General features: G+C 59.9%; 1 protein-coding gene across 1 annotated transcript in view; it reads right to left on the bottom strand.

Annotated features, from left to right (window-relative positions):
* CPNE5 (copine 5) overlaps positions 1-22,324 on the bottom strand; it is an 86,535-nt gene that overhangs the window by 50,888 nt on the left and 13,323 nt on the right. Inside the window, exons 2-3 of the mRNA XM_059701829.1 lie at positions 21,237-21,277; positions 20,413-20,459 (exon numbers count right to left, since the gene is read on the bottom strand). Of these exons, the coding sequence (XP_059557812.1) occupies positions 20,413-20,459; positions 21,237-21,277 (88 nt within the window). The remainder of the gene's footprint in view (positions 1-20,412; positions 20,460-21,236; positions 21,278-22,324) is intronic.

Here is a 22,324-nt window from a genome sequence, read left to right as displayed (position 1 = left end):
GACAATAATTGAATCCCCTTCCCTCCCCATATCTGGGCATCTGAATCACTTGGAGAGTTTGTTAAAACGAGAGTCAGGCCTCACTCCCAGAGGCTCCGATTCAATCGGTTTAGGGTGATGCCTACGAATCTGCATTTCTAAAAAATGCAGGTGATGCTGCCACTGCTGGTGTAGGCACCGCCCTTTGAGAACCCTGGAGAGTGACACTGTGGTCCACGGGCCACCAATTCCATCAAAGCAGCTGTCTTACATCTGCTCAGTCACTGGACATTTTTTGTGATATTTTGTTTCAAAAAGAGACATGGATAAAGATAAAGCGCAGGAGCCCAGTACTCTACCCTCCACGACAGGAGGGCACAATGTTCTCCAAAGTGCACAGCGGGCAGATGCACAATAAATATTTTAAATAGCTTGTTAATCTTTCTTAACATATAAACTTGTTGTCTGACTTGGGCAGTAATTACCAAAATGAAAAACTCAATCCTGAGTGCTCGTCCTCCTTGATGGGGCTCTGCGCCCAGGAAAATGCCAGCAGTGGGCCCCTCTCACGTGTGGTGGGCAAGGTCCCCACTATCGGGGCAGAGCCTAATGCCCCTTCTACCCTGAGAGGAGTTAGGAACCTGCAAAGGGAACCGCCCCTCAAGGCAGGGTGGGCCCTCTGAGGGGCACTAGATTGGCAGCTTTACCCCCTCGGTCTAACCACTCTCCTGCCCTGCCAATCCGATCAGCTAACTCTCCTGTGCTGTGGCCATGGACAGGACTCGCCGTTTTCTCCTCTTTGACCACTGCCTCCTCGTTGGTCACCATGGGGGCCAATGGCTGAGGTTTGAAGACTCAGCTCCCGGAAGTCCTGCTCTCCAACTCCCACCCCTCCCCTCTGCTCCCATGATCTTCCTCACATCCTATCGCTGCACTCACCACATGCCCTGACGATAATCTACTGAGGCTCTTTCCACCTCTATGTCCAGGGTCACACAGCTAATGATCGCTGACTTCAAGGCGCCAGCCCAGACCTTCTGGCCATCTCTCTAAGCCACATTTCGCTACAGGGGCAAGGGCAGCAGGAGCGCACTGCTCCGGGCGCCTGGCACACAGTAGGCACTCAGGAATTGTTGAATGCAGTGAGGCTGAGTGAGGAAATGGATGAGTGGGCTTGAGTCCTGACTTCATCATAAGCTAATTGTGTGACTTGGTCAGAGCCTTTGAGAGCCTGCTTCCTCAGCAGAAGATGGAGAATACTACTTGTCTGGCTTACTTCTTAAAGTTATCCGATCAATTCGGTTATTAATTGAATGAACAGTTGTGACGCACTTGTTATGGCCCAGGCAGTGTGCTGGGTGCTGAGCTACAAACGTAAACAGAACGTGAACCCTGTACTATTATTGGTGGGACGACTCATAAACAAACACCTACAATACAGAGCGCTAACGGTGCTAACCACTGCATACAGGGTCTACGGCAGGGTCCTCCCCTGTGGCTGCACATGAGAATCGCTGGGGACGTGTGAGATATGGAAACGTGCGGAAAAGCAGATTGCTGGGTGCTCCTCGTCACACACTAGTCCAGTTGTCTGACCTCACAGAGGTCTGCACCTTCCATCATCCATGAGATGCCTTACAGCTCTGTGAATTGTGGAAGGCGTAGAGCAGTGGTTCTCAACCTTGGCTGCACATTAGAATCACCTGGGAATCTTTTTTTAAAATCCTGATTTCTGGGCCTCATCCTCCGCAAATTCTGTTTCTTTGTTATGGGGTGAGGCCACAATATTAGTAACAAAGAAACAGAATTTGCGGAGGATGAGGACCAGAAATCAGGATTTTAAAAAGATTCCCAGGTGATTCTAATGTGCAGCCAAGGTTGAGAACCACTGGCGTAGAGTAATGCAAATGATTCTTGTCCAAAGAAAAACAAAGAAATGCAGTAAGGTGGTATGCAACTGCTTATTTGATTGTTACCCTCTGGCTATTGACCAGCTTTGTATGTATTTATAAATTCTTTTCAGCATTCCTGATTGGCCATATGTGTGTGTTATTTGAATTACAGTAAGTCCTCACTGAACGCCATTGGTGGGTCCTGTGACTTTAAGAAAAGTGACGTATAATGAAACTAATTTTACCACAGGCTATGGTAAAATGGGTGTAAACAAGAGTTACGTTCCCATGGCACCTCATCACAATTAATACAAAATGACACTGAAAAGGGACCTCAGTTGAGGACCTGATGTATTTGAACTAGTTGCAACTCTTACTGGTTCCCTCATTAATTAACAAGTTAAATCTTTGCCATGTGTTCATTTCATATTTGTATGGGATTAATGATTTTACTTTTTAAAAATGTATCCTTTAATAGGAGCTTTTTAAAAACACCCATACTCAAGCTCCCCCCCCCCCCACCCCCACACACACATTAAACCCAGATCTCCATGGGCGGGGCCTGAGTGACTGTGTTTTAAAGTTTCCTAGGTGACTCTCATGTGCAGATGGAGCTGAGACCCAGTGCGGGAGGAAGGAAGAAAACGAACGTTGACTGAGCCCCCACTGAAGCTCCGTAGACAAGCAGGTCATTATCCTATTTGGTTCTCACAAAGACCCTGAGTTATTCCCCATTGTACAAGTGAGGAAACGGAGACGCAGAGGGGTTCAGTGACTTGCCCAAGTCCACACACACAGGCAGAGCTGGGATCGAGACCCAGGTATGTCTAACTCCAAAGGCCATTACACAGGGGTGGGCCAAAGTAGGTTTACAGTTGCGAGTCCATGAAACAGTTTATTGTTGTATGATTATTTATTAACTAGGGGCCCGGTGCACGAAATTCGTGCACTGGGTGTGTGTGGGGGGGGAGTGTCCCTCAGCCCAGCCTGCCCCCTCTCACATACTGGGAGCCCTCAGGCGTTGACCCCCATCACCCTCCAATCGCAGGATCGGCCCCTTGCCCAGGCCTGACGCCTCTTGCCTAGGCGTCCGGCCCGGGCAGCGGGGACCCGCAGCTGCAGCGGCCCCGCGATCGTGGGCTCCGCTTTAGGCCCAGGCAAGGGACCCCTAGCTCCTGGGACTGCCAGCTTCCACCGTGTCCAGCTCCCATCGCTGGCTCCACCCCTACTTCCTGCTATCACTGGCCAGGGCGGCAAAGGCACCTGATTCTCCGATCATGGCTGGGGGGCAGGGCAAAGGCGGCCCCAGGGCCGCCTTTGCCCTGCCCCCCAGCTCTTAGCTCCCCCCTGGGTTTCCGATCACTGTCAGTGGCAGGGGGCTTCTTCCCGCTTTCCCTTTCGCCTCCCTGCATTGTGCCTACATATGCAAATTAGCCGCCATCTTGTTGGCAGTTAACTGCCAATCTTAGTTGGCAGTTAATTTGCATATAGCCCTGATTAGCCAATGAAAAGGGTATCGTCGTACGCCAATTACCATTTTTCTCTTTTATTAGTGTTGATAATTGTATCATTTCCTACAGGAACAACTGTAAACCTACTTTGGCCCACCCCTGTGTTTTTTTTTTTTTATTTCATCTAACTGGCCGGAGCCTTTAAGCATTATAAAAATCAAAAATGAGTTTTACTTCACAGGCACTTACAGAAGCCCCACTGTGTGCAAGGCAACCGGGGGGACTTTGAGTTGAATAATTCTGGGTTCCTGCCCCATCGCCTAAATTCAATCTAAACCTTATCATGTCTGACCCTTGTTCCAAAAGAGTTCCTGCATTTGCCTCTCCTGCTCTTTCTAATTCTTCATACCGCCTGTCTTCAGACAAAAGGAAAATTTCTCCTGAAGGCAGAATCTTCCAGGTAAACACCCTGTTTCAAGAGAATCCTCCGTTAAACTGGGCCATTCCTCTCCCTCAGTGCATCGCCTCCTCCCTCAGACACCTGTACCCCCCACTCCCACCCCCAAGCAGGACTCTGGAGAAAGCCCAGTGCAGACGGAGCCAGCATTCTTTGCGCACCCCTCTCCCCGCCAGCAAGGAAAACACCCATTAGGGGAGATGACAGCTGCTTTTAAAATGGCACTAGAAGCGGCAACAGAGGGGAATTCCCTGGAGATGGATCTGCTGCTGGAGGAGAAAATGGAGTTCCCCTGGAAACAGGACAGGGAGGGGGACTCCGGGGCCCCCATGTCTCCTAGAGCGGGAAAGGGGGTGGCGAGCCGGGCCGGCAGTGATGAATTACCAGGACGCAGGGGTAATTAACATGTGCCCTGGCACAAAGGCCGGTGCAGCCTACAACCCGGGGACTTAAGATGGTTTACAGCTTTCATTACTTGAGCTAATAACAAAGGAAATGCATGCGAAAACCTGGATTTTTAAAATTCCAGGAAGCCACCGGGTCCCTGTCAGGCCCAATTTACACCCCTATTAATGCTGGTAGGAACACAACTGAACTGATGTTAAAAAAATCAATGCGGCTTATTTCATCCTACACAGAAGTGTTGAGTTTTCCAGCAGGAAGGGCTTGGAGCAAGGAGGTGTTAGCAGTGGGGAGCACACAAAGGCATGAGATCTGTGTACTTGGGAAGGAGGGGCCGGTGGGTGAACCCCTCGCCACCTGTGAGCAGAGCCGAGCTAGCCCTGAACACTCCCAGCTCCTCAGAAACACCCTCGCTCCTCCCGGTCCTTTCTGAGCCCCTCTGCCCACACTCCGGGGTCCGAGGATATGAGGGGCCTCATACGGCCCACAGTCTGGGGCACAGGCCACCAAACCCCGTAGCACAGGAACTCTCAGGCCCACAAAGCCGAAGAGGAGCCCCCAAATCTGTGTTTTACCGAGTGAGTCTGGTGCAGAGGGCCCTAGGGTCTGTGTGCGTAACTGGGGAAGGGACTGTGCAATCCAGGAGGTGTGGGGGCCTCCCTGACCTCGGGGACCCGGGGCAGCCCCCCAGGGGGAGGAAGAAAGAAAACACAAATGAGAAAAGAGCCTGAAAATCAGGATTTTCGCCCTCGGAGAAGCTCACTTCTTGTCCGGGGCAACGAAACCCAGTGGGAGCCCCTGACATGCTCCGAGGGCTCCTGGAGCCTCCTGACTAAGCCCGGGAATAGCAATTAAGCAGCATTAATTACATGCCATCGGCTCCAGCCAGACCCACGAAGGGGAGGCAGACTTGAAACTTCTCTGAGAACTAAATTAAATGGCTCCCGGGAGCACCGCCTCACACAGGTTTGGGGATTATGGGGGCAGGAGGGCAGCTGTCCTTCCGAATTGCCCTGGGACAAGGGCTGGTGCAGGGCTGAGAGAGAGAACCCAGGTCAGGCAAGTGAGGCAAGCGGCCACAGGGAACCCGGAGGTCTCCCAACATCTGTCTCAACGCCCACCAATGCCCAGAGCCAGGGTGGTGCAGAGGGGTAGCCGGGCCAGGGCCCCGGGACCCCCACGGCCCACAGTCTGTTGCTCATTATCTACGTGAGACAACGTGGAACCCTGAGAGGCTGCATGTCCTCATCGCTGACAGAGCAAACCACCCCTGCTCCCGAGGGAGGGGGAAGGGCATGTGCCCGGAGCCCTGTGCCGCGTCTGCTGCAGAGGAGGCCTCCAGTACCTGTAATAACCTGTAATAGCCGCCCTACTGTGTGCCAGTCACCACATGTTTCCCATATTAACTCGTTTCATCTTCACAACAATCCTATGAGGTTGTACTATTATTATTCTATTTCACAGATAAATTAAGATAAAACTCAGAGACATGGAGGGACTTGCCCAAGGTCACACAGCAAGTGGGTGGCAGGGAGAGGATGTGAGCGCAGGCAGATCTGGCTCCCAATCAAGGAGGAGCTGAGGTGGTCACTCACCAAGAAGAGGTTAATGCTATGCATGAGGCTGGAACTCTGCCCCAGCCAGTCTCATGGATAGTATGAGACTGCCCAGCCTCTGTGCCTACTGTGCCTTCCACCCTGTTGTCTCTTCCTGTGGGGTCGGGGTGGTTCTCCAGGTCAGGTGGCACAGGTGCGTGTCCCTGACCTGAACCTCGGCTCACCACCATCCACCTCCTACCCCTAAACACACACACACACACACACACATACACACACACACACACAGTCCCGGTCCCTCTAGTGATTTCCATAAACATTCATTGATTAACAAGTTGGCCTTCAGCCTAGAGATCTCAGAGCCGAAGGAACCAAATCCTCTCAACCAATGAGAAAAGAGAGGCAGGGAACGGAGTCGGGAGTTCTGACGAGGTCACACTGCTAATTAGGAAAAGGCTGTGACAGAGCTGAGGTGGCAGCAGCGCCCTGCTCACCCAGACGCCTGTCAACACAGCCTTGGGTTCTTCCTTCCATCAAATCCCTCTCCCCTCCCCCTCCCCTCCCCCTCCCCCTCCCCCTCCGTTGTACCACGACTTCTCCTCTTTGAAACACTTCACTCATCCGTGTGATCTCATTTAATCCCCACTGACCTGGTGCACCCATATTATTGCCATTCCCGCCCCCTTACAGACAAAGGAGCAGAGCTCCAGAGGGAGGACCTGCCAGCGCCCCAGGGGTGGGGGTGGGGCCAGGCTGCCCGGAGTGACAGTCACCAGGTCCCGGCTCAGTCATGAGTGGTAGCTCTGCAAGCCTGACCTAACGTGCCCTTTTGGTGTACGGGATGACGCTCTGCCCTCTTACCAATTACAGCTGGTGAAGCTTTGGAGACCTCCTGCCAGGCAAAGCGCCCGTGGCTGTGCTGGCCCAGCCGGAGGTGGGAGGACTGAGGGCCCTGCACCGCGCAGCTGCCACGCTTCCCGGCGAGCGCCCTGTCATATACTATCAACGGCGCCGTCGCTGGGGCTCTAAATCGTGTTCGTCGAGATTAAAATCGAAGGCCATAAAGCCACCAACTTAGACAGGAAGAGGGCATGTGCTTGCTCTAGGAACAGGGCCGGTGGGTGCCCGGGTGGGGAGGAGGAGGCCGAGGTCTGGGCAGCTGGAAGGAGGGCCGGGTCTCGGCGAGGGCACAGAGGGCCCGCTTCCATGCCAGGGCCTGTTTGTTTCTGTGCCGGGGCTGCCACCACTTGGGTCTAAGTTCTCCCAGGATCCTGTAGCCCCCTTGTAGAGTGGGGAAACCAGCGGGTGAGGAAGGGCTCGCCCCGAGGGGCACAGGGAGAGCAGGCTCGCTGGCCTGCGGCCTCCCAGACCCGCCGTTGCCTTAGGCCCCGGGTGAGGACGGGCAGCGGTGAGACCTGCCCAGTGCCCGGCCCAGCACAGAGGAGGTTCCCTCTGCCCGACGCCAGCAGCGGCGGGTGAAAACTTACCAAGCTCATGATGAAAGACTTCCTGCCTGAAAGCCTGTTCCTAATTAGCCTTTGTTCCGGATAATCTGTCAGATCTCAGCTCCAGGGAAAGAACCCTTTTACCAAGGAGCCTGGCTGCCGCGCTGGCAAACTCCCTCCACCAGCTGTCCCTGGTTCCCCGGGTGGCCGTCCCCTGGTTCCCCGGGTGGCCGTCCCCTGGTTCCCCGGGTGGCCGTCCCTGGTTCCCCGGGTGGCTGCACCGCTGAGCCCTGGGTCTGGCCGAAGATATGGGGGAAGGGCCCTGAGCAAGCCCCTCCCTGAAGGCACCCCTAAAAGTCTCTAGCTCCCAACAAGGACCCCAGGATGTCTGATACCACCAGTGGCTCCTTCCTCCTGGGAAGGCACTGGCTTTTCACTCAGGGCTCCTTTTCCCTTCCCTTCCCTTCCCTTCCCTTCCCTTCCCTTCCCTTCCCTTCCCTTCCCTTCCCTTCCCTTCCCTTCCCTTCCCTTCCCTTCCCTTCCCTTCTTTTTCTTTCCTTTCTTTTCTTTTTCATCATCACCCCAGGATATGTTTTTATTGATTATAGCTAGAGGATGGGAGGGGGAGGGGAAGGGAGGAGGAGAGAGAGGGGGAGGGGGAGGTGGAGAGGAAGAGCAATGTGAGAAACATCCATCAGTTGCCTCCCATACATGCTCCTACTGAGGACGTTACCCGAAACCTAGGTAGACACGCTGACCGGGAATCACACCCACAACCCTTTGGTGCACAGGAAGACGCCCCAAACAGCTGAGCCACGGCCAGGGCTGGCTCGGGCTTCTTATAAGAAGAGCCATTGTTGAGCGTTGTCTGTGCCAGGCACTGTCCATGAAGGAGTCATCTCCTCCCAGCAGGTCCTAAGCCTGCGCACTCGCCCCAAAGCTCCAGCTGGGAAGGCGGCAGCTGGATTTGGACCCATCACCTCGGCTTTGGAGCCCACGCTCTCAACAGCTCAGCCACACGGTGACGTGCCCTGGACGCTGCCACGAAGGAGTAAATAGATGGATCGGCCGCCGAGGGACCTGGCCTGGAACCTCAGGGTTACTAGGACAGCACACGCCTTCCTCCAGACGGAGTTTTGGAGTCTAGGGTCCCTCTAATGTTCTGCCCACAAGCAGCAAATGCCTCTGGCCGGAGGGGGTGGGCGGGGAGAGGGGTGCTGCTGATGTGGGGGCTGCACAGGGCGGGAGGAGCGTGGCTCAGGGGACAGAGCCTCCCCCGCTGTGTCTGGTGGTAGCACAGTCACACTCCTTACCCGCACTGGGCAGAGCCAGGCCGTGCTGACTGTCATTTAGTCCCCCCACAGCCCAAAGAGCAGGCATCGGAGCCCATTTTACTGAGGAAAACGAAGGCTCAGCCTGGCTGGTGTGGTTGGGTGGCTGAGCGTTAACCCATGAATCAGGAGGTCATGGTTCGATTCCCAGTCAGGCCACATGCCCAGGTTGCAGGCTCGATCCCCAGTGGGAGGCATGCAATCGATGTTTCTCTCTCATCAATGTTTCTATCATCCCTCTCTCTTCCTCTTTTTCTAAAATCAATAAAAACATTTTTTTTAAAAAAAAACACAACAAAAAAAAACTAAGGCTCAGAGCGGTTAAGGGAAGGGGCAGAGAAGGGTTTGAAGGGACACGGACAGTGCCCTCACTGTGCCACTGAGGGTTCTAAAGCCTCAGCATTAAGAATAGGTGCCCAGACCCATTTGCTCCCCAAGCCAGGCCTTGACTTCTGGCTCCTGAGGACGGAGAGTCAGGGCCCTGAACATTCAGCTGCATGATGAGAGCAAAGACCCCTAACGGCTCCCACGGGAGCCACGGCTCAAGAGGGGCCACTCTACGGGGGCTCTGGACTCCTCTCTGCAGAACGGGGAGAGTCCCAAAGCCGACCACGCGCTCCGTGGAGTGCGCCCCGTCTCCTGCTTTGGGCTTTAGCAATAACAACGGCCCATTCGTTACCGTGAACATTTTGATAAAGGTCGCACGGCTGGGCCCAGGCCCGAGGGTCATTTTATTTCAAACTCTTGGCCATTGGACAAGCTGGATCCCCTCTGCCCTTGCCCACCCAGGTCTCATGCCAGGATCTGCACAAGACCACACTGTCTTTCCACTGCTGCCTTTCCCCCTGCAATCCACTCCACACACAGTGGCCAGCGGTTTCTTTCTGAGACACAAACTAGGCTGCACCACGCCCCTGCTCAAAACCCTCAAGTAGCTTCCCATCACTCTTAGCACAGTGTCTGAGCTCCGACACGGCTTGCGACGCCCTACAGGATCCGCCCCTGCCAACCTCTGGGACCACATCACCCACCGTCTTCGCTCCTCACACCACTCAACCTATATGGCCCTCCTGAGCTGACCTCTCACCTCCTTCCAACACTCTGGGCCACAGTCCGATTGAGTCTCCCAGCTCTTGGGCACACAGGACATTCTCACCTCTGGGCTTTGCATATGTCAGGCCCCATTCCTGCAGTGCCCTTTCTTTCTCCCACCATCCTCCAAGTGCCACCTCCTCCAGGGAGCCTCCCCAGCCTGCCTGGACCTCTCCCTGCTGTGAAGCGCCGAGAATTCACCTCTATACCAGGCTGGCCCCTGGTCTGAAACTTGAAGCTTCCTAGAGGATCTGTTCTAATACACTTATCAAGATGAAGAAAGCGAGGCTTTTAAATCCTTCTATGTCTGAGAGTGGTCTCCCCAGCTCCCCGTATGGTCCCTGAGGGCAGGGAACTCCCCGCCTTATACCCTGGAGGATAAGTGTCTTATTCAAGTTACTTCTCTCCTCTTGGCCTCCATGCTCCTATCTATAGAATGGGTTGCCGGAGATAAAGTGTGTAAACTGCCTGGTACATTGTCTGCGCCCAGGGCCCATCAGTGATACTATTAACATGAGCTATCTTTTATCAAGTGCCTGGCTCCTCCAGCTTATCCTGTGTTATCTCTCATCCGTAGGCAATCCAGTAGATAGATACTGCTCACTGCCCACTTCACATGTGAGGCTCAGAGAGGGTACGTGTCTAGTCCCAGGCAACACAGCTCTCAGTACCAAGGTCCCGACACAACCTCTATCAGGCAGGCTTGTCTGACTCCCAAGAGCTGCCCAAGACTCGACCATCCTCTGGCTCAAGGGGGAGAGAACCCTGGTTTCCCAGCCATGTCTCCTGGGCCAGTTTCTTCGCTTGTCTGGGTCTGGGGATAACCTGTACCTGGCCACAGAGCTGCCATAAGGATTCAGGACGATGGGTAGGAGATGCCAGGCACACGGCAGGCACCAGTAAAAGATGCCTGTTGTTACAGAGTAGATGTTCTGAACATCTTGTTTGGCTCTGATTCTTAAGCAAGCGGAGTCATTGAGAGCAATCTCGGCTGCTGGGCAAGGGTGTCCGGGGCTCAGAGAGCTGGAGACAGCAGCGGGACGAAGGCCGGACGGGGCGGGAGGCTTTCCTCTGCAGGAACTGAGCGCTGCCTGGACGCAGTGGAGGGACAGGGCGAGGGAAGGGGCGGGGAACAGCGCCAGAGGCAGGTGGGGAAAGCCTGGAGCCAATAGCGTGGGTCTTGTTTTATTGTTTATATCCTTTTAAATTATTTTTTAAGTGAGTTTCATCCATCCTAGGCATGGGAGTTACATTTGAAAGACACTAACTGGGAGGCCTCACCTCAATTCGTGGCCTCGTGGGCGCTGGAGAACCCTGTTAACAGAGGGAAGCGAGCGATGATTTTTCACAGCCCGCGGGAAGGGTGGAGAGACGCGGACGGCCAGAAGCGTGAACAAGCACTCAGCACTCGCACAGCTGGGCGTGAGAACCTGCAGGCACCGTGCGCGGCCTCACGCCTTGGGGGTGTGTCTGGGCTGCGGACGCCCTGGGTGTCCCTCGCACGAGGCTGGGGCGGCCTGATCCTCACGGACGAGGGAGCATCGTCCCAGGCTGCCTCCAGCGAGCCGCTGGGCAAGAGGCAGGCTGGGACCTCAGTGAGCTTATGAGGACAGGGGTGTGACTGGGGCCACTTGCTCAGATTAGAGCCTGACCTAACCATTAGACCACATGAAATCGCCAACATTTTCAACCTGCAGGTCCGTGTGGTTCCCCCTAACCTGCTGGTGCAGGTGGAGAAGACGGTCCCGTGTGAGGCTGTGCGGAGCAGAGCTGTGCCTGTGCCACCTCTGACCGTGGTGGCTGCTGGCATCGCCCTGAAGGCCCGGCCGCTGTGGGCAGCCAACGGGGCTAGATGGCTTCCTAACCGGTGTGAATCCCAACCCTGCCCCGAGCTGCGTGGCCTCGCACAAGTCGCTTCCACTTCCCCAGCCTCAGTTTCCGCCTGTGACCCGGGCCAACCACCTCCCCTCAGGCCACCGCAGCATCGGCACGAGCCAGCAGAGCACACACAGGGGCCGAGTGAGGGGTTCCTTCCTAATGGCCTCTGTGACGGTCCCCAAGTGGGGAAGGTTCTCACACCAGGCTAGGGAGTTGCCTCATCTCGAGGTGAAGCCCTGAGCTGTGGTTTGGGAGCCACTGGAGCCAGGGAAAGCCTTTTCTGGGCAGGAGGAACTAGAGGGAGAGGGAGGGAAGGGACGCTGCCTGCCCCGGGGAGGGGGGGTGTGGGGAAGAGGAGAGGGTGACCTTCAGAGCCAGAGCAGGGAGCACGTGAGGTCTGGAGAGGGCAGGAGCCAGAAAGGCCACCACCCAGAGGCAAGTCCCATGGGCAGGCTGAGAGGAGATGCCCCATGGCCCACCAGGAGGGGACGCGGCCCCGGAGAGGCAGGGAATGGGGACCCCGCACTATCGGCGGCCACCCATCCTGGCAGCACGGCGCCAAAGTGCAACGCTCTGTTGGGCATGACAGCGATGACAGCGTCCCTGGGTCCAGCCGGTCCCGCCGGAGCCCCTGAGGAGCGTCCCTCCCCACACAGGGTTGGCTGCTTCCCTGCAGCCCCTCTTTTCCTCTGGGCTGGACAAGTGGACGGCGCAGGACACACAGCCCGGGGTTCTACAGGAAGCCTGAGTGTTAGGAGTGCTGCCTGGCGCTCTGAGCCCCTGCTGAGGACAGGCTTGGCGTAGGCCACAGGACCTCGAGTGTGGCCACTTCCGCGGTGACGGAGCGCCCACGTGCTCAGGCCAGGCAACACCACGTTGCCACGGACATTTCCAGGCCTTGTCAGAGCATCCTCTTCCCACGGTCTCCGAGCCCCATCTTACAGGTGAGAACTCTGAGACTGGGAGAGAGTCAATACCTCACGCAGGTCACAGTAAGTATCAACTGGGAGGGGAACAGGTTTGGGACATCACACTCAGGGCTTCCTCTGACCAGGCATTTGACTGTTATTCACCACGTGCTTAGGGACCAGATGGAGAAAGGGGATGGGTCGCCAGTTGTGTAGATCCCAGTGGCTGGACAAAGGTCACCTAGAGAGCTAAGGTCAGTCTGGGGGGAGGTCTGAGGGAGGACCACAGACTCCAGGCCATGCAGCTGCTGGGTGGCCATGACAGCCACCCCTGGACCAGGGGACAGAGCCAAGATGCCAGACGCACAACTGAAACTCAACATGATCTTCACAGACCACACAATAGACTGAATCTACCAAAGGACCCACGATGGAGGTAAATGTAAATCCCATTTAGATTCCAAAACTCAATTTCCAAGTCTGAGCTGAATCCTCTGTGAACCAGCAGCTCATGTGAGAAAGACACAGCTGCCCCCAACTCCGTATGAAGCCGGAGACAACGGTCACAGAGGCAGGTGGGCTACTGGACACACGGACAGTGACAGCCCTGAGGGAGTGGGGGAATCCGTCACAGGGGCAGGGGGGCTACTGGACACACGGACAGTGCACAGCCCGAGAAAGATGCAGAATGCAGAGACGTGGGGAGGAGTGTGACTGTCTAGCTCAAGCCCCTGAGGAGGGGCAGCCATGATGCTCTGGGCTGGACAAGTGGACAGCACAGGACACACTTGGGAAAGGACAATGAAGAATAAACGGGTGTGCTTGGGGGGGGGGTTTGCCTGGATTGGTAAAGGGGCAAAAGACAGTGTTATAACCAGGAACTACTGATAGAAAAGGCCCCAGTCTATGTCTGCTGCCAAGCAGGCTGGCAGGGCCTGTGAGCAGTCTTCAAATATTGAGGGAAAGAACACGTGGAAGAGAAAACCAACTTAACGGTGTCCATCGAAGGGGGCAGAACGCGGAACGAGCGGAATGGTGCCCTTTGTGTGTAACTGTTACCGTCTTAACAACGTCATGGTTAGAGCCTCTTTCACACTAACCTCTCTGTGCTTCAGTTTCCTCCCCCGGGAAATGGGACCAATAATAATAGTGAGTAACCATAACACTACCGCCTTCCCAGGGCGGCGGCGAGGATTCAGTGAGAGACTGGGCATGCTCGGAGCGGAGCCCGGCACCTACCGCTCCAGAAGCGACTGCTGCCAGCTCTGCTGCTGTATTGTTTCCCCGAACTGAGAGCGGGCCCTGCTGGCTGTGAACAGTGACCGGTGCCCTCCGTGTGCCCAGCGTCCTCCCTGCCACTCAGCAGGTGCCAGCACAGGCTCACGGAGTCACAGTGACGTGAAGGCATACAGCAAGGTGCTCCGGGGAGATTATTCCCAGTGCTTAGCGATGAGCCATCATCCTCGTGGTGTTAAATGTCCAGGGGGCTGAGGTCGCTCAGAAATAGACTGAGCGCTCTGGCGGGATGTGTGGGCCGGCCGGTTGGGCCACATGCCCTGCAGGTGGTAGGGGCCCATCAGCGGAACACCCCATTACCCGTCTCCTCCTTACCCCCGGGCCCTCGGCCAGGACAGCCACCGGCAGGGGAGAGGCAAGGATCACCCCTCCACACACACACTTTTCATGGGACCCTCCCCACCCTGCTTCCCCCCGGACAGTGGGAGGCCTTGCCAAGCCTTGATGCAAATAGTGCTCGACTTCCTGGGCTAAAATCACATCTCGAGTCAATTTTCATAAAATGTGGTGACAGATTTAGGTGCTGGGAAGATGGAGCTTTCTCAGAAGGCATTAAAATGACCTAAACGGTTAAAATCAGCTGAACCCGGCAGCCAGGGGCTGCGAGAAGAGCTCTCATCCTTCTGCGGCCTGTGCGAGCCGAGCCGGGGTCAGGCCCTGCCTGGGGGAACCCTGGGTCCGCACTTGACCCCGCTGGTCATGGGGTGCATCTCCTGGCTGCAGACGCCTGCAATGAGCCCGTGGTGGCGACGGCTTTCTGTTTGTCCGCAACGGCGGTCTTCCATCCCAGGGCCAGTCCATAGGGAGGGGCCCGGATTTTTCTCTACGTTCTCCATTCCTGAGGCTTTCCTCTGGGGTCACACAGAGAATCGGCAAGAAGTAGGACCTCGATGTGTGTGAGTGCATTTTCTCTTTTCCCAAACAGCGTGAAGCCTGTGTGGGGGGGGTTGCTGGGGGAGGGGGGGGGAGGGGAGGGGACTGCCGCCACCCCAAATGCCCCACAGTGGACATGTCGGTGACTTGGAATTAAACTTACTTGACAAGCAGCCATTGTGGGAAAGAATTCTCTTCCATGAAAAGTGCCCCCTGGCTGCAGGGCGGCTGAGAGACGCCCTTATCACCAGAGTCAGGGAATCCAGGGCCGAAAAGTTTGCCCAAGGAAGCTTGTCCTGCTTTCCCAACTTACTGCCCAAGCCCAGATAGTGTTAGGTTCCTCAGAGATGAGCGCCCAAACCTAAATGTCTCCGTCCTGCCATTTCCTCACAAATGTCGTTTCTTTGCCTAAAAAATGTAAAAAGACGGCTGGTTCATCATTTCGGAGCGCGTCATCTTTTAAGGCCTGCCATGCACACACGTCAAGTCGGTATTTCTCCTGCTCATCTGGTCTTGTGCCAATTTTATTGGGAGCCCAAGAACTCAAGAAGAGGGGGTGGGGCGGGGGGGCGTTTCTCCCCTCCCCCCGCAACAGTACCTGTGGCTGAGCCCTGCCACTCACCCCTGAAGGCTGGACATGGTGCTGACGGCCTCTCGGACACGGGGTCAGTCTCCTTGACCTCTGGAGACCCTCCTGCTCTGAACTCTGACCCCAGGACCCCCACCTCTTCCTGTATCGTTCAGCCCACACCCCGAATGCCAGCCTCGCTCACCTGTTCCCTGTCTGCTCGGGTGTCTCCACTTGCGCCTCTGGACCCACCCCTGCCCTCTCCACCCCGATCTGTGCCCGGAGGCTGACCAGTGTCGACAGCGTCAACGTTCCGCACCCCCAGACCTGCCTGTGGGTCCACCAATTGCTGCAGGCAGACAGCAGAGGTGGGAAGGGAGTGAGGCTGCCCGGCTGACCTTGTCCCTCCACTGGGGGCTCCTGCTCCTGCCCTGAAGCCCCCTTACCCCTCAGGCTGTCCACTGCTGCCGCCTCATGATTCATCACCCCCACGGCTTCCCTAAAACCTGCCCCCTGTTTTATAACATCCATCCCCAGCTACCCCGAACCGGGACTGGCCTCTCACTCCAGCCACCCCCCCGAACCGTTGCTGCGGGGCCCCCGTGCCGTGTCCCCCCATCCCCCCACCCCGCATCCCCAGCTCCACTGAAGCCCAGCTCCCCCGGGGACACTCCCACTGCACGGGGTCTAGCGCCCTGGCTCAGCCCCCAGAGGCCCCATCCTGTCCCTCAGGGAATGAGGAGGCTGATCCCTGAAGTTCCCTCTGACCTACATCCTCCCCTTCTCTACCTCGCGCACTCCTCAGCCAGAGGGCTGTGTTCAATAAAATCCCATTTAAAAAACCCAGTGAGCTATTAACACGGCTGAAACTCTCCCCTCCGAACTCCCGCTCTCTCCACCGATACCGCTCACGCTTCCTGGCAGGATTATTCACGCCTGTGACGCTCCCTGCCCGGCTGCCAACCCCCTGGTTCCGCTGCTCTCCTGCCCAGCTCCCTCTCCCGCCACCCGCACCTGGGCTGTTGCCCGGCACCCCATCAATGCCTCCTGTTGCAAATATTGACTGAAAAAGGGCTGTGCCCGGCAAGGCTCCGGACGATGCTGCTCAATGATATTTACCGAGCGGTGACTACGCCCAGGACGCCACGCCCCATCTTGTTCCATTCCCGCCACAGGCCTGCAGGGTAGGTGCTAACCCCATGTTACACGTGCGGAAACTGAGGCACAGACAGCCTAAGCCCCTTGCCGGAGGCCCCACCTCCAGAAAAGGCTGGAGCCAGGATCACAGCGCAGGTGCAGCTGACACAAGCCCCCCATCTGCCCCCTGCGGTGCCCGTGCCACAGCCAGCCCCAGCTCCAGCCCCAGCCCCAGCTCCAGCCCCAGCCCCAGCTCCAGCCCCAGCCCCAGCCCCAGCCCCAGCCCAGCCCCAGCCCCAGCCCCAGCCCCAGCCCCAGCCCCAGCCCCAGCTCCAGCCCCAGCCCCAGCCCCAGCTCCAGCCCCAGCCCCAGCCCAGCCCCAGCCCCAGCCCCAGCCCAGCCCCAGCCCAGCCCCAGACCCAGCCCTGCCCCAGCCCAGCTCCAGCCCAGGCCCAGCTCAGCCCCAGCCCCAGCCCCAGCCCAAGGCCAGCCCTAGCCCAGCCCAGCCCCAGCCACAGCCCCAGCCCCAGCCCAGCCCCAGCTCCAGCCCCAGCCCAGCTCCAGCCCAGGCCCAGCCCAGCCCAGCCCCAGCCCAGCCCCAGCCCAGGCCTAGCCCAGCCCAGCCCCAGCCCCAGCCCTGCCCCAGCCCAGCTCCAGCCCAGGCCCAGCTCAAGCCCAGCCCCAGCCCCAGCCCAGCCCCAGCCCTAGCCCAGCTCAGCCCTAGCCCCAGCCCAGCCCCAGCCCCAGCTCCAGCCCCAGCCTAGCCGCAGCCCCAGACCCAGCCCAGCCCCAGCCCCAGCCCCAGCCCCAGCCCCAGCCCCAGCCCCAGCCCAGCCCCAGCCCCGAGCCCCAGCTCAAGCCCAGCCCCAGCCCCAGCCCAGCCCCAGCCCCAGACCTAGCCCAGCCCAGCCCCAGCCCCAGCCCTGCCCCAGCCCAGCTCCAGCCCAGGCCCAGCTCAGCCCCAGCCCCAGCCCCAGCCCAAGGCCAGCCCTAGCCCAGCCCAGCCCCAGCCCCAGCCCCAGCCCCAGCCCAGCACCAGCTCCAGCCCCAGGCCCAGCCCAGCCCAGCCCCAGCCCAGCCCCAGCCCAGCCCTAGCCCAGCCCAGCCCCAGCCCCAGCCCTGCCCCAGCCCAGCTCCAGCCCAGGCCCAGCTCAGCCCCAGCCCCAGCCCCAGCCCAGCCCTAGCCCAGCTCAGCCCCAGCCCCAGCCCCAGCTCCAGCCCCAGCCTAGCCGCAGCCCCAGATCCAGACCCAGCCCAGCCCCAGCCCCAGCCCCAGCCCAGCCCCAGCCCCGAGCCCCAGCTCAAGCCCCAGCCCCAGCCCCAGCCCAGCCCCAGCCCCAGCCCCAGCCCCAGCCCCAGCCCCAGCTCCAGCCCCAGCCTAGCCGCAGCCCCAGATCCAGCCCCAGCCCAGCCCCAGCCCCAGCCCCAGCCCCAGCTCCAGCCCCAGCCTAGCCGCAGCCCCAGATCCAGACCCAGCCCAGCCCCAGCCCCAGCCCCAGCCCAGCCCCAGCCCCGAGCCCCAGCTCAAGCCCCAGCCCAGCCCCAGCCCCAGCCCCAGCCCCAGCCCCAGCCCCAGCCCCAGCCCAGCCCTAGCCCAGCTCAGCCCCAGCCCCAGCCCCAGCTCCAGCCCCAGCCTAGCCGCAGCCCCAGATCCAGACCCAGCCCAGCCCCAGCCCCAGCCCCAGCCCAGCCCCAGCCCCGAGCCCCAGCTCAAGCCCCAGCCCCAGCCCCAGCCCAGCCCCAGCCCCAGCTCAAGCCCCAGCCCTAGCCCAGCTCAGCCCTAGCCCCAGCCCAGCCCCAGCCCCAGCCCCAGCCCCAGCCCCAGCCTAGCCGCAGCCCCAGACCCAGACCCAGCCCAGCCCCAGCCCCAGCCCCAGCCCAGCCCCAGCCCCAGCCCAGGCCTAGCCCAGCCCAGCCCCAGCCCCAGCCCTGCCCCAGCCCAGCTCCAGCCCAGGCCCAGCTCAAGCCCAGCCCCAGCCCCAGCCCAGCCCCAGCCCTAGCCCAGCTCAGCCCTAGCCCCAGCCCAGCCCCAGCCCCAGCCCCAGCCCCAGCTCCAGCCCCAGCCCCAGCCCAGCCCCAGCCCCAGCCCCAGCCCCAGCCCAGCCCCAGCCCCGAGCCCCAGCTCAAGCCCAGCCCCAGCCCCAGCCCAGCCCCAGCCCCAGCCCCAGCCCCAGCTCCAGCGCCAGCCTAGCCGCAGCCCCAGACCCAGACCCAGCCCAGCCCCAGCCCCAGCCCCAGCCCCAGCCCAGCCCCAGCCCTAGCCCAGCTCAGCCCTAGCCCCAGCCCAGCCCCAGCCCCAGCCCCAGCCCCAGCTCCAGCCCCAGCCTAGCCGCAGCCCCAGACCCAGACCCAGCCCAGCCCCAGCCCCAGCCCCAGCCCAGCCCCAGCCCCAGCCCCAGCCCCAGCCCCAGCCCAGCCCCAGCCCCGAGCCCCAGCTCAAGCCCAGCCCCAGCCCAAGGCCAGCCCCAGCCCCAGCCCAGCCCCAGCCCTAGCCCAGCTCAGCCCTAGCCCCAGCCCAGCCCCAGCCCCAGCCCCAGCTCCAGCCCCAGCCTAGCCACAGCCCCAGACCCAGCCCCAGCCCAGCCCCAGCCCCAGCCCCAGACCCAGCCCCAGCCCAGCCCCAGCCCCAGCCCCAGCCCCAGCCCCAGCCCCAGCCCCAGCTCCAGCCCCAGCCTAGCCACAGCCCCAGACCCAGCCCCAGCCCAGCCCCAGCCCCAGCCCCGAGCACCAGCTCCAGCCCAGCCCCAGCCCCAGCCCCAGCCCCAGCTCCAGCCCCAGCCTAGCCGCAGCCCCAGACCCAGACCGAGCCCAGCCCCAGCCCCAGCCCCAGCCCAGCCCCAGCCCCAGCCCCAGCCCAGCCCCAGCCCCAGCCCCAGCCCGAGCCCAGCCCCAGCCCCAGCCCCAGCCCGGAGTGGACACTGGCCAGGCTGGAGGAGAGTGCCATTCAGAAGCGCCCCCCCCCCTTTCCTGAATGAATCACCCGCTTTCTGTGAAGCTTGGCCCGAAGGCCTCAGAAGTAATTAGTCCCTTTAAACCGGCTCACGGCTTCCCCGCGATGGGGCCACGCTCTAATTGGCCCGGTCTTGGAGAGAGTGAAAGAGTAAACAGCCCAGCGTGCCCCCCACCACCTTGCAGGCATTTCCCAGACACTTTATGGGTGAACGGCAGCCCTTTGGCCACTTGCTCCCACCACACCTGGGGTGGGGGTGGAGGCCAGGGCAGGGAGGAGGGGCCCTGGCCGCTCACCCACGAGGATGAGGGTGGGGACAAGGCCTGAGGTCCTGAAGTTTCCTGGCTGGTCTCCTCCTCACCATGTCATCGGGGAGGGACTCCCCGGTTCTGGCAGAGCCTGAAGCCAGGCTGAGGGGCTGGGACTTGATTCAGAGCAGAGGGGAGGCATGAAGATTAGTGGGCAGGGGGTTCACCTGACCGACCGCTCACACTGGTCAGGACCCAGACGGCTGCCGGGGAGGGACACGGTGCTGCAGGCCATGCCCACAGCTGTCAGGGCACGAGATCACTTCTTCTGAGGTGGCTGTGTCCCCCTCAGACTGGGGCTCCCTGAGGACAGGGTCCCCCTCAGACTGGGGCTCCCTGAGGACAGGGCCGTGTCCCCCTCAGACTGGGGCTCCCTGAGGACAGGGTCCCCCTCAGACTGGGGCTCCCTGAGGACAGGGCCGTGTCCCCCTCAGACTGGGGCTCCCTGAGGACAGGGCCGTGTCCCCCTCAGACTGGGGATCCCTGAGGACAGGGCCGTGTCCCCCTCAGACTGGGGATCCCTGAGGACAGGGCCGTGTCCCCCTCAGATTGGGGCTCCCTGAGGACAGGGCTATGTCCCCCTCAGACTGGGGCTCCCTGAGGACAGGGCCGTGTCCCCCTCAAACGGGGGCTCCCCAAGGATAGGGCTGTGTCCCCCTCAGACGGGGGCTCCCCGAGGGCAGGGACTTTCCAGTCCTCTCCTGGACTCTTCCTGCAGCAGTGGGGACGAGTCCCCCCTCTGCACACCTCACTCGTCTTCTCTCAGGCTCAGAGGCTGCAGTTATGAACATGGGGGGGCTGTCTCCAGAGTCAGGTGACTGCCGTCAGGGACAAGCAGACTCCCACCAGGGCCAGGCTGGTGTCTGGGTGGGGAAGGGGCGGGACCTACCTCCCTCCACTGCTTGTTCTCCATCCCTTGAGTATACATGACGCACACTGTGGGGAGAGGAGGGAAAAGGGGTTAACAAGCCACACAGGCCAGGAGAAGGGGTGTCCCCGTGCAGAGGGCCCTGGAGGGGCGGGGCCTCGGGGGCGGGGCCTCGGGGGAGGGGCCTCGGGAGAGTGGGCCTGGGTGGCAGGGTGGGGTCTGGGCATCCTCAGCTTGGAGAAGGGTCTGGAACATCCATGTGCCTGGGAGGAGGGCCCTCCGGGGAGGGGGTCAGGGCCGTTGGCATCTCAGCCTGAGCAAGTGTGCAGCAGGCAGACAGGTGGGCATGAGGGGTGACTTGGCGGCAGAGGTGGGGCAGGAGAGCCCCTGAAACCCCCGTCATCCCTAGGGCTCAGGGCAGCCTGTCACTGTCACCAGCCCCCTCACCGATGGGCTCGGAGGAGGCCCGTGGCCTAAGTGAGGCCACATACCTGAGTGGCACTTCTCTGAGCTAGAACCCTGGGCTCCAAAATCAGGGCTCGGTCCCCTGGACCACAGCCAACTGGGGCTCTTAAATGTACTGGTTTCCCTGGTTCTGGAAAGTTTGGGCCCTGAGACGCTGACCCGCCCAACCCGCTCGGTTGTGTTGAGGCTTCACAAGTGTGGGGGTTGGGGAGGGCCAGCCGCCCAGTCCTTTCTCAGACAGTGTTCATGAGGGCAGCCTGGACCGGCACCGGGACCCCCCACCCTCCACCGCACCCGACGCTCAGCGAGGACTCAGGGGCTGGCCGCTGCCATCGCCACAATGCCGTTGCCACTGTTACTATTGTCAGAGCAGGACTTACGTGGGTCAGACTTGGAAAACATGTCTTTGTCCAAAAGGTTCCTGCAAGAAGGGGAGAGAGGAGGAGTTAGCAGAGCCCAGGAGGGGGCTTTGGGGGATCAGGGCCTCTTGAGGCCCGAAGCCGCCTCCGTTTGTTTGGCTCATTGCAGCCCACAGGGCGAGCAGGGGGGTCCTCGGCGCCGCTGCCTACGGGTGTGGCTCCCCACCACCCACCCCACCTTTCACACACGCTGGCGCCCTGGGTCCCTCAGCCCCTCGCTCTTGGGCCACATTGCTCTTTGCCCAATGTCTTGGCCTGGACTAGAAGCTCCTCTTACCGCATCTCTGTCTCTCAGCAAACAAAATCAAGCTGTCAAAACGCATCCATCCAGGGTCCTATTCTCTCAGGGCCCTACTTACAACCAGTTGATTCCGCCATCTCCTCTGGGCTGACGGATTAATGAACTATCCCTCCCAGGGATGCAGACCCGTCTGGTCAAGGCCACAGCTGACACACGACCCTGCTAATCATGTTGAAGGCATTCAGCCAGGTGATGGACCGCGCTGGGGGAGTGAGAGGCCTTTGACAGGTGTGAGGCCTCCTGCCTGCCTCTGTGCACTCAGCTTCAGCTCAGGGAGCCGCAGGGGATGGGCCAGGTGTCGGGCCAGGCACCGTGCTAAGCGCTCTGCAGGCAGCAGCTGCCCTCAGGGTCAGTCCTGGGCAGGCATCCTCCCATCTTACAGATGTGGAAGCGGAGGGATCGGGCAAGGGCCTGTCCTGCACATCTGTGTGCCGAGTTCAGTGACCTGGTGCTGGCAGGAAGCAACGCAGGAAGTCCCTCGAACCCTTCTGAGCTGTTTCCTCGCTTGTACAATGCAGACAAGTGCCAGTCTCCAAGGTGGTGGCTGCCCTGGGCTGCCTCCTCAGCCCTCCCTGGCCCTGCACCCACACATGGTTTCCTCCTGCCGCCTCCGGGGCCTTCTCTGGCTGGGGGGCTGCAAACACCAGGAAGTTTTAGCTCCGAGGGCAGCCCTCAACCAATGGTGGGCAGGAGTGGGGACATAAACACTGGCTTCCTCACTCTCCTCCCCACATCCACCCCTGAGGCA

The sequence above is a fragment of the Myotis daubentonii genome, chromosome 6 (assembly GCF_963259705.1).
Source record: "Myotis daubentonii chromosome 6, mMyoDau2.1, whole genome shotgun sequence".
Classification (NCBI taxonomy): Eukaryota; Metazoa; Chordata; class Mammalia; order Chiroptera; family Vespertilionidae; genus Myotis; species Myotis daubentonii.
Note: the sequence above shows the minus strand (reverse complement) of the source record. Positions and strands in the feature narration are given on the sequence as shown.